General features: G+C 49.5%; 1 protein-coding gene across 1 annotated transcript in view; it reads right to left on the reverse strand.

The window, feature by feature from the left end:
• The window catches only part of LOC123827474 (caspase recruitment domain-containing protein 8-like), a 36,053-nt gene that overhangs the window by 17,601 nt on the left and 6,408 nt on the right, over nucleotides 1-12,044 (reverse strand). Inside the window, exons 2-8 of the mRNA XM_045851951.1 lie at nucleotides 9,882-9,913; nucleotides 7,435-7,479; nucleotides 4,724-4,774; nucleotides 4,377-4,406; nucleotides 650-694; nucleotides 212-259; nucleotides 3-49 (exon numbers count right to left, since the gene is read on the reverse strand). Coding sequence (XP_045707907.1) covers nucleotides 3-49; nucleotides 212-259; nucleotides 650-694; nucleotides 4,377-4,406; nucleotides 4,724-4,774; nucleotides 7,435-7,479; nucleotides 9,882-9,913 — 298 coding nt within the window. The remainder of the gene's footprint in view (nucleotides 1-2; nucleotides 50-211; nucleotides 260-649; nucleotides 695-4,376; nucleotides 4,407-4,723; nucleotides 4,775-7,434; nucleotides 7,480-9,881; nucleotides 9,914-12,044) is intronic.

Genomic DNA, 12,044 nt, shown 5'->3' on the forward strand with positions numbered 1-12,044 from the left:
ACATTTTCAGCATTACAGTGTTCACAGTGAGGTTCAATTTTAATAAATTCTAAATAATAGAGAAAAGGTTTACTTTATATCAATGTTATTGCCATTCTCAAAAATTTTTAAATAAATACATATGATATACCCAGATTATAAAATCCCAAGGCATATGCCCTTCAGCAATAATGATATTTAAAAGAAAGTTTTGGAAAACCAAAGTTCATACCTGAATTTACATGATGTGTGGGCAATTCTTTATTCTCCCGTTCTTCAGCTGTTAAAGACACCATTGCACATGTATTGGCACAAGGCAATCACAGGGTAAATCTCCTACTACTTAAACACATACCTTCAGCTTCACCACCAATGGGAACTTTACACTTACATTTAAAAGTCTCTGTGAGTCAATTCAAAGGCACATAGCCTATTATCCTATCTGTGAATCGCACGGGAGGTCTAATGCATGAAAATAAGTTTGAATGTGACTCAAACTTCAACCCACCCCAGTGTGGCCCGTAATTTTTTATCTGGTGTTTGAATACAGCAGCCACGGCTCTCCCCACCCTTCACCCTGACCCTCCTGCCCTTCTCTACCACGCAGCAGGGGGCGGGGGGGGGGGAGAATGAGACGAAGGAGGAGGGCAAGCACACTGCCTGCTCTTACCCCGGCAGGAGGCGCCCTCGGCGGAAGACTCTCCTAGTTCCCCATCTGCGGAGACAAGAAGGGCTTAGGGCACAGGTGCCCCTGAACCATCTCACATTAGTTACTCCTCACCCACCCAGGCCCACTTCTCAGGGGGAGCACCCCAGAGTCAGGAACTAAGCCGGAGTCCTTATCCTGAAGATAAGGTTTGGCTGGCCCCAGCCCTCCAGGCTATTGGAGAGTTAGAGAGAGATCAGCTTGGAAGTGAGGAAGGGAGTGGCATCTGATGTCAGGCATAAACTGGAATCTGAGGTGAGATATAGTTTGTAAGAGACTCTGACTCGGCATGTGGACTCCTTCCATGGGGCTTGAGGCCCCACAGGATCCAGCCCACCTACGCCCCAACCGACACTGACGGCCCTCCAGTCACTCCCGGCCACTTCTCCACAGCAAAGCTCACCCCTGACTCGGCCTTTGCGCTGTCTGCCTCCTCCCTCAAATTATGTTGCTCACCCCCTCACACCCTTGAGGTCTCTGCTCAAGTGTCGCCTTATCAGAGAGGCTTTCCTGCTGGCGCCCCCGAAACAGGGCCTGGCTGATGCGCTCACTCCTCCCCTTTCATTTTCCTTCAGCACCCCTCCCCCCGCCCTACAGGGCACTCTATGTTTTCGCTTTTCTGGTTCCCGGCTGTCTGCCCACTGGAACGTGCGCTTCCTGAGGACTGTATCGCTAGGGCCTCATAGGTGCTCAGTGACTATTTTCTGAGTGACCCGAGTAACATAATCCAGAAAGTGTACTACGAACGGGAACAGCGCTGCATTTTCCTGTTATCTACACTGGCCCCTGGTGGATGACCTCGGGCGCTCTAGTTCTGTGACCAAGTCTCCCCTGCCTCACTCATTCCTCATCTGTTAAATGGGGATTAAAATAACACCACCCCCCACAAAGTCAGGAAAGTTAATCACAGGCAGAGACTGTGCCTGGCACTCAGCAAGCCCTCAGTGTCTGTTACCTGTTATTAACTACTTTTTGCTTTGGTGATGGGTAGGAATCACTGAAAGACTCAAGAATTCTAAAGCAGACAACAACCTTGTTGCCTGGGGTCAAATGCTTGGTTTTATACTTTAAAGATCTGGGCAACCTCTGGGAGGGTCACCCTAGGGCACAGGTGGCAAACACAAGGCCCTCGGGCCGAATCCGACCCTCCACCTTGTTTTATCCGGCCTGGCACCTTGTTTCTACCCGGCGGCAGCTCTGAACTCTTGCTTAACTGTTAAGAGTAGTTACATTTATACAGTCCTAAAATTACATTGGCCCTTTGAAGGCAACCATGAGGCTAATATGGCCCCTGGTGAAAATGAGTTTGGCATCCCTGCCCTAGGGGTAGCATAGACACTCCTCAACATGTGGGTAAGGTCCTATGCCACCCGCCACCAGTGCCCAGAAGGTGCAGTCCCTCCCCCAGGGCAGAGCTCCAGCCCCATCGCACCAGCCACCTGATCTCTGGACCAGCAGAGCAGTCAGGGTCCCGAGAGCTGGGCTGCAGGAGAGAACCAACTTCAATCACAGCAATAGCATGAATGGCAAAGGGGGACTGAAAGTATTCAGATCCTGGACTCAGAATACCGTAGATGAAAGGCTCTGAAATACTGACCCAAGTCCTGCCCCACACACCCGCCAACCAGATTTCCTCAGCCACTGTCTTTAAAGGATCATTATATTCTAAATTATTTCATGGCATGACACCTACACTGTGTTTTATCCACAGCCCGTGTTTTGCTGTCTCGCTGTTTGCCTTGGGAGCAGAGACAGGAAAGGAGGCTAGAGAATCCTAAGCAGCAGGCGAACACAGTCCTCGACCAGGTCTTCCCAGCCAAAGCAGAGAAACTGAGGCAATTCTCCCCAACCTATAAGCCACAGCTTCTCTTCAACCCATCTGACTCAGAGGCTCTCAGAGCTCAGGCCCGTGAGTAGGGTCACATCCAATCACAAGGAGGATGGGTGGGCCGCAAACCCAGCCAGCCCACACAGAGGCAAGCATCCCAGGGGTGGCCCCCTCCCCCTCCATCTGACCAGTGTGGGGAACAACAGGTCTTTTCACAAATACGGTACCCCTGGGTGGAAGGCAGGGCCCTTTGTACAAACCTGGGGCTCTAAGAACAAGCATCCTCTGCCCACAGATGTCAGAGCACTTTCCCTGCCAAAGGACACTGAGGTGTCTAACCCAGCCAAGGGCCAAGGCCAGCTGGCCCCTGCCCCACACAGTGCCCTGACCCCAGCCTGCCACCGGATTCTGAGCCTATCTCGGGCTTCGCTGACTCCAAATGCCTCCCAGCAGGGTTGCCTGCCCTGGCCCAGGCCTGGCTTCTGGACCGGAAAAGTCCTGCCTCAGGCCTCGGTCCCCAGGGCCGTTTACCCAGTCAGCAGCCAGAGACAACAAAGACGGGATCCCAGTATGTGGCGTTCTGCTTTAATTTCTACCCTGATCCAACCTACGGAGGCTGGACTTGCGACCACCTTTTGGAGGGTGAAGTGATCCATTAGTGTACACAGAGGACTGGGGGTGGGGGGGCTGCTTCACACGTTCTCCTTCTGGGAATCAGAACGTATAACGGCTGCCCCACGAGGGTAACACGGAGATACTGTTTTGCTGTGTATGAGGTGTTCCCAGGTACAATGTGCACCCATGTTTTTGACCCAAACTTTCAGGAAAAAAAATCTTAAGTTTTGATTTTTTTAGTTCAATTTTTTGTTTAGTTATATTTAGATACTTGTTTTTTGTATTATAAAGGAATTTTAGCATTTATTTTTTAACATATTATAGTACAAGAAATTTTATGTAACAAATTTGATATAATTATGTAATAATTATGAGAACAGATACAAGGTACAAGAAATTCTCATTAGTACTACCCACGTATAATGCGCATCCTTATTTTTCCCTCAAAAATGTGGGTGCAAAAGTGCCCGTTATATACGGCAAAATTCGGTAATTACAGGTTCTCATCAATACCTAACAGGATTGCAAGGAGCTTACAACTGCCTTCAGAGATTCCCACTGGGAAACTGCAGAGCGAATTAAACATGGGCAGACTTCTGAGTGAAGAGACTTCACCTATCTGAAGTGTCACAAACAAGCCCTCCGACTGTCCTGCTGAGTGTCTGCGTTCAGGGGCAGATCACACTCTAAGACCGGGGACAAAATCCTGCAGTATAATCAAATCAGGTGAAACATAAGCTTAGTCACTTACAAAACTTTAGACGCAAACCACATTTTGTATCTAGAATCTATGGCCTTCGACAAAGTGGTGTCGTACTCAGGTGGCTCACAGATAACCAGAACAGCAAGCCAGAAACTTCCAACCAGCCACCGGCACAACATTTCCTGCAGCCAGTGGTTCGCTCCGCGGTAATCTGTGAGCGGCGACCACGGAAGGAAGCCAGCTCCGCTTGCGGCTGAACTGCACGTTGGATTTGGTTTCTCAATCTTCTCTCCTTAGGGAAACCGTAGGAGCAGAGACCCTCACATGCGGGGACTTCATTATCAGGGAAGAGAACACAGGCCCTGCGTCCCAAGGGTAGTGAGTTCAGATTTTCAAAATGCATAGAAGCTGCCTACTGTTTCACTCGGTTCTGCACAGAAAGAGGTCATCAACAAGCAACTTGAGACTTAAAAACCCCAAAGGCTGGCCTTCTCTTTCTTCCTTTCGACCACAACAGACAAAATGCAGAGGAAGGATATACTCACTCGTTTTTTCTGTTTCTGGCTCCTCATTATCTGTGAAATAAAAAAGGGTCTAAGTCAGACTCACGACAACTAAAAAGGAAACACAGGCTCCTGGGAGAATAGGTACAATGTTTGCTTTTCACCAACGGCAACCATTTCCTGTCTTTCTTCTCAAGCTCATCCTGTTTTGCCACTTGGCTTGCCAACTCAAATTAATTCCCATGTAAGTGCTTTTTCGGTACTTTACACAACCACGCTAGGAATTAACATGTCCTCAAATGATACCTGATGTGTGCATTACTTTAAAATAAAAATCAAGGTTTATATGTCTTGCCTGAATTAAAGAAACAGATGCATTTACTACTTACCAGAGTCACTTTCAGCACTGCTCTCAGAACTGCTGTCGTCGTCGTCGTCTCCTGAATAAAAACATGCCAGTCAAGCACCCAACGAGTAAAAAGTAGGAGCTGCTTTCATTATACATATTATAAAATAGATCCAAAACTCTACTAATTTCTTCTTATGGTCAACTCTCGAGTCCAAAACTAGTCTGGTTCACATACAAGGGGGCTTATTCTTCTTTAGAAATGGATAAAAGAAACATTTAAATATGATCTCAGCTCACACTCTGCCTGCAATCAGTTTATCTGGGTGTCACCCAAGTCCCACCCGGCCCTGGCCTGCCCCGACTGCTTCTCATCTTGCCCCTGCACTTGTACAAGGTTCCTAGGCACAAGTTCAATGCCACAACAGCACAGTCTCCTGGAGTATGGATGCCACTTCACTGAAGCACAGGACAAACTTAGTCCATGCTGTTCAACCACTACTGAAGAGTGGTTCCCAAGAATGCTCTCTTCACTCCCTCACCCCCAACGCAGCACCTCCACGCGCTGCAATCAGACACCTAGTCTGGGCTATCTTCCCTGCTGTCCCGAAAGGCCTGCCCACCCCAGGCTCACTTGGCCTCCCTCTGCGCGCGCGCGCACACACGGCCCTCCCTCCTGATGGAGCCTGCCCTGGCTCTCCTCCTACCTCCCTGAGTGTCCTCCACTTGCCTCCAGGCTCCTCTCCACCTCCCACCCCCACTACCAATGCCTCTGGCCCCACACCCCCTCCCAGCCTCTTTTCCATTGACAGCCCTACCCCAAGGCTATGAGCCAGCCTCCCCCTCCAGGGGGCACCCTGGGCCTCTCCTGGCCGACCCCATAAGGAAATGGAGCTCTACAAAGGGTGATGCACAAGAAGGAAGGCAGAGGGTGGGGTTGCAGGTTGTCGGGGGGGGGGGGGGTAGGTGGCAGCAGTGTCTCCTTCACCCCCACGCCTGGTGTCATCTCTTGGAGAGGGACAGACTGTCACGTTCCAGAACAGGTGGATGAGTCCCCCACTGCAGCCTCACCCTCCTCAGGATCAGGAGTCAATGAGCGAAGACATGGAAAGCAATCAGCATTATTCTCCAATCTGCCCTCGCTACACAGAACTATACACAACCAGGCCAAGGCCTGGCAATAGGTACACAGAGGAATGAAAAGACTTGAGAATCATGAGGACAAGCCAAGACCAGCTAATTGAAGCTTTTTTTAGAGTGTTCACTATGTGCCAGGCACTATACATGTATTTAATCATTTATGTGTATTTACTCATCTGACACATGTATCTATATATTCTACATAGAGATGTGACAGTTCTTTGCATGTATTTACGCATTCATGCTCAGAACTGCCCGATGAGACAGGCTGGAGCCAGTTAATGCAAGACCACGACAGTCACCCCGCTTCCCCAGGAAGTCTGCAGCGAACACTTCCACTCAGGCGGTCTGACCCAAGCTTCCAGTTCCTAACCATGTGGTTACACTTACACACACGCTTATCATTACTTAGGCTGCTCCACCCCCAGGAGGTGCAAACTGGTGGGATGTGGGGGTGAGGGGGAGCAGGAGGAAGTTCATGTTCAAGCAGACGCCTAAGAGCAAGGGAGGCAGGCACTGTGCGGGGACCGAGGTGGGAAAGCAAGGCGATGGCCCTGTGCCCCGGGGCTGGCAGCACAGGGTGGTGGTCTCAGCCATGGCTGCACGTTGGAATCACCTGGGGAGCTCTCTAAACACACCTGTGCCTGGGACTCCGTCCTTCCTCAGAGGTTCTGATTTAGCTGGTCTCGGGTGAGGCCTACACAGCAGTGTTTTTTAAGGCCTCCTGATGATTCCAATGTAGTCAGGGTTGAGAACCACTGGCCTAGAATCAACCCATCTTAGTCACGTCCCTCCTCCCAAACTCATACCCTGGATGACTGCCACTCCTTCCTCCATGCCCGCAGAGATGCCTTCCCACTGCCTGGGAACCTTTCCCCAGACCCCACCCACAGGGCTCCTAGGTACCCACGGAGACCCAGCTGTGAAGAGTGGCCAGCCCAGGGCCTAGCACACAACAGGTGCTTGTTTAGCTGTTTTCACTAATAGGTCACACTCATTCCTAAACTTCTGTGACCGGCACTGGCCAATCCTGTTACTCCAAAGCACTAAACCCTTCCCACATTTGTGCAAGGGGCAGCTCCGGAGGTAGAGCCTTTGTTCTCTGGTTCCAGTCATCCGACCTGCTTCAGACGCTGGAGCAGCACTGTACACTTCCCCACTTCAGGGCCTTTGCACCTGCAAGTCTCCTGAATTAAGGCAACTCTTCCCCACTTCTGCTCTGTGACTCCAATTTATCACCTCCTCTGGGAAGCCTCCCAGGCTACCCCAGCCAAGTGTCTACCACCCAGCTGGGCTCACAGAGGACACTGTACTAGGTTAGAGTGGCCACTCTAAAAATGACCTAATTTATCCTATACCTCATCAGATAAATTCTCAGTTTCACTAAGTACAGCTTTATCACCAAACTTTAAAGTGATTAATTTCATGAGAATAGGTAATCATAAAACTTTAAAATTTAGTCAACTCTTTCAAATAGAAAGACAGAAGTCCCTACCTTTTACTCAGATTGTTTGTAGTGAATCAGAAAAATAAACTTTTATTTATCATGCTATGGATTGGTTATTTTATAAAAATTTCACTGGGGCATTTACCAATATTAATCATATCCCTTACCTGATTTAGAGTCCTTTGAAGTATCTAGGTGGGAGCTAGGGCAATCTAAATGTTGAGAAAGAAAGAAATGTTTAAGAGTGTAAAAACAAGCATAAAAAATATTGTTGTTTTTCAGTAAAAGCCACTAAACCAACAACATAGAAGCACTCTCTGCTATAAATTAAATCACTTCTTTACACCCACGGCAGCCTTGCATGTCAAACTGATGCAAATGATGCCCTATTCTCAGGGGAAAGAGAGATTCAGACCAAGAAACCTCAAGCCTTTTCCAGCAGAGGGAGAACAGAAAGCCAACAAGCTTGAGATTTAGATTTATATTGGGTGGGTTCCTTGGTAAACTCTGAATTTTGTGCCAAATCAGCTGTATTGTTTCTTTGATCAGCTCAGCAGCACCCTAAAACACCCCTGGCAACTGAGTAACTGGACACCAGAAAGAAAAAAAGCACCTGGTCTCAAGATTTGGTAACTGAAGGGCAGACAATGGTGCTTCCAATACCAGGCAAACACCAACGGGCTGCAGCTAAGACTCTGCAGTTGGCAGGATTCACTGAGACCGGACCAGGGAAGGCCTGGAACGCAACCAGGGAGAACTGGCAGCCCCAATGGTTCTCAGACACAAAAAGACAAGAAGACGCAGGTGACGTAAGAGTTTCAACTGGAGTAGGCCTCGGTGGTCCCTAATGTTGGTGGCTACTGGCGGGCTCTGATGTTCAGGGTGGACTGGACTCCAGAGCGCCTCACTCACGCTGGGCTCCCACTGCAGAGACCCAGGCATGAAGTGGAGAGAGTCTTGGCCAGGGTGAGCGGGCACAGGAATGAAGCTACTACAGACGAGGGAGATGAAGGGGTTGCAGAAGTCACCTCCAGTGTTAACTAAAGCGACAGTGTCTCTGTGCAGGGAAGGGACTGCTCCTCAGTCACCACGCACTGTGCCTCTACTTATGCCACGCTCAACACGGCTGCCCCGAAGACCAGGACCCAGCGGTCTTCCATCTCCCTCGCACCTGGAGCACCCATCCACCCTGGGCTGGTGAGCAACAGCAGCTTCTCGACCGATTAACTCATTGCTCTGGGCTTGGGCAGAGGCCACTGTTCCCTCAATTCTATAAACAGTGACTTAGTGCCTACTACTATGTGATGGGCACTCCACCGAAGTTAGGAGGAAACCCATGCCCCCAGAAAACTGCTTACGGGTTACTGCAGTCATGAGGGCAAGGAGTAGCTGTGCATTAGACAAATCACTACAAGAAATCACAGTACAAGACAAAATTAGGCCAATATTTTCCTGGTCCAAGAGAGAAACCAAGACTGATCACGGAAGACAAAGGCTCATAAGCTGAGACCAAGTTCACGAATCTGGCTGAGCTGAAACAAGCCAGAGGTGAAACGAGGGAGAGGCAGCTGAGGCAGACGGAAACAGGGGCCAAACCGAAGCGAGGGACGTGTGCACTGCAGCGGGAAGTCGCACGGCAGGTTGGCACCGTGCAGCAGAAAAGCCCGCCAGGTCGGACAGCAGCCGTGACAGACGCACGGCATCCCCACGCCCTGCACGCGCCAGCCCAACGCTACGGAGTCCTTTACTAGATTCGGAATCCTTTACTGGATTTCAATCAGGATACTTTTCCTAGGCAGGTTATTAGGCCACACTGAAAAGGTGAACTACAGAGGGAAACAGAACTTGCAAAAGACGGCCCGACGATGGGCTAAGGTTTCCATGTCAGTCTGCCGTCAAGTGACAGAGTGCTGCCTGCAGCAGCCTCGGGACCACCCTCCTGAGTGGCCCTCAGCCACTCAGCGTGGGACAGGGAGAAGGGGCCAAAGCAAGAAATATGGCCCCACACACGGTTCACAGACTTCCCCAACTCGCAACTCCAGTCAAAAAGGACCCAACCCCCAGCGGCCCCCCTCCAGACCCAGGTGCGGACCCAGTTCATTCCTTTTGCATGAGAGTTCTTATCTGGCCCGGACTCAGGGAGAGAAGCGTGTTGCTATTTTCATGAAGTGAATACAACTGATGATCACACTCAGGTATTAAAGATAACACCTAGTTTTTATGCATGGAAAATTTATAGAATTCAGTTGATAATAACACTTCACTAAACTTACATCATTAATTTGAAATAAAGTTAAAAACATTAGACACAGAGTTTAAAAGGAATGAGATATAAGAGAATGTGCATTCTATTATCAAGTTGTGAAAAGTTACAAAGGCCCAAATTCTTCACATGTCGTCTTTTAAAATATCTGTTGAAAAATAATCTTAAGTCTAAAAAAGTGTCATATCCCGTCACCCTAACCTAATGACTATTTTAATACATTTCACAAGTCAGTGAATGCATGATTGTAACAAAGCAATGGCAACCAGTAAGTTAAATTAATGAAGAAATCATTTTCTCAACTGCAAATGTTTCAAGAGCTTTTGATAACATTGACTTAGAGTACCATACCTTTTTCTCCCGAAGAGGCAATGTGATCATCACTAGACAAGAAAAGAAAATCAGCTTTAGAAACTGATATTAAATTTATACATAATTATGAAAACCTTTGAAATAATCGTTGCATTGTTTCTCCAGAAATGCTGCAGACCAAAAAAACTCTCCCCACCCCTCAATACTCTTCCTGCCCCACCTTAGTCTCCACGGCCTGAGTGCAAACTGCACAGATACAGGGAGCTTATCGAGTGTGCCCTTGAACCCCTAGTCCCAGTATACCCCCAGGAGCTGCCAGCACACGATCCCAGGTTCGCCAAAGTGCACGTCCCTGCCCAGCCATCAGCCATCCTGGCTCCGGTCTCCCGAAGACAGTCCTAACCGCCCATCCTGCACCGGCCTCCAGCCCCTCCACCTGGCTCCACTGAGAGCCTCTCCCGGGACCCCCTCCTCTCCCGGGCCGACTCACTCTGCTTCTCTGGCCTCTCCCCTCAGTGTCAGCACACCTGAGAAATGAAGGGCTCAGAGAGCTCCCACTTAACCAAGAGGTCCCTCCCCAGGCTTGTGTGCTACCCTCACCACTGCCTGAACCCTCTCCACCCTTCTCCAGCCAGGCTCCCAGAAGAGCTCCGTCCCGTGTTCCCCCTTTCCATTCTCGCCTAGACTCAAAGCCGTCTGCCTTCTGCTCTCCCGGGTGACCGAAACCACTCAGCTAGAGCAGCCAGCGACTCCTGCCCGGCAGACCCAATGCACCTGGGACCTCTCCCTGTCCTCCAGGCCCCTCCCACTCGGTCTCCTCCCACCGCCCCTGCCTCAGGGGCCCCTCCTCTCTCCCCTGCTCCATCTCCCTCCTGGGGAGACTAACTTGACCCAAAATCACATTACACACCTTCCTCTTACTGCTCCTCACTGCTTTGGTGCTCACCTTCATGCCAAGGCTTCAGATCCCAGACCTTTACCTCCTTCTCAGGTCTCTTCTCTGAGTTTCAGGGGCCTGAGGCCAGGGGTCACTGAGCCTCCCCCTGCATACATCTCATATCTGTCCCCTCTCAACATGCACTGTTTCTGCCTCAGTTCAAGCGCTCTCTCCTCTCTCTTTCCTTCTCCCTCTCCCGTTGGCTCTCACCTGATGGGCTGAGTCTAACTTCCTCCCAATTATCGGACCTGCTTGCAGTCTCTCTCTCTCAACACATTCCTCATGTGACCATCCGCACGGTTTAATCAGGGCTTTGCTTACCCTTCGGTGGCTTCTCACTGTGTCCTGGCTAAAGCCTCAGTGCCTAGGCATGGCATGAGAGGACCTCCACCCTGCTCCCTCAAAGGGGAAGATCTTGGGTGTCCCAAGCACACCCTACCTGTCACACACACACCTCTCTGCAACCCCCCAAGGTCACTGCCTGTAGCCTTGCAGGTCAGCACCCCAACACTGGTGCTCTCTGGACATGCGCTGTGATGCTGGGGTGCCCCGGGAGTTGTGTGTGCACATAAGTGACAGCCCTGCCCTCCCCCTTGATGCCCGAACTCCTACTCACCCTTTACGAACAGCATTTCTGAAGATGTGGTCTGAGGACCATTAGAACTCTATTACTGGATGCCCACTAAAAATAGTTTTTCTGGGCCCACTGAATCACAAGTCTTTGATGGATAAATGAAAAGACAGGAAGAAAACAACAATGGTGTTACCTGCATTTACGGGGGTTGAAAAGCTTTATCTTAGCACTTTAATCATTTCCATAAGCCTATGAAGGCTATTGCAAATACACAGACTGAGGCTCAGAGAGGTTAACTAAGTTCCTCATGGTCTAATAAATTAAAAAAGGATGCACTTGACCCTAAGCCACTATGACTTCAAAGTCCACATACTTGCCTGGCACCGTGTCTTCCCTCGCTCCCCACCACTTCACCCCCAAATCCAAATTTCTTCCTCAGTTTAGTAAAATAATAAACTAAGGAAGAAAACAGCAAAAGTTGCTAAGTGCTTGCTCTTTCCATTCTTTGCCTACATTAGTAGGGAACCCCCAGATTTTGTAAGCCTCCTTGACTCAAGATACCATATTGGTAAATTTTCCCAGTGTACGGAATTGCCCAAGTTTCATGATCTTAGGAAATGTATGTATTCTCATTTTCAGACCTAAATCCTTGCTTTTTAATCCTGAGTTCCTATTCAAAAGGTCAGAAAGT

The sequence above is a fragment of the Phyllostomus hastatus genome, unplaced genomic scaffold (genome assembly GCF_019186645.2).
Source record: "Phyllostomus hastatus isolate PE091 unplaced genomic scaffold, TTU_PhHast_1.1 phas_contig_86, whole genome shotgun sequence".
Taxonomy (NCBI): Eukaryota; Metazoa; Chordata; class Mammalia; order Chiroptera; family Phyllostomidae; genus Phyllostomus; species Phyllostomus hastatus.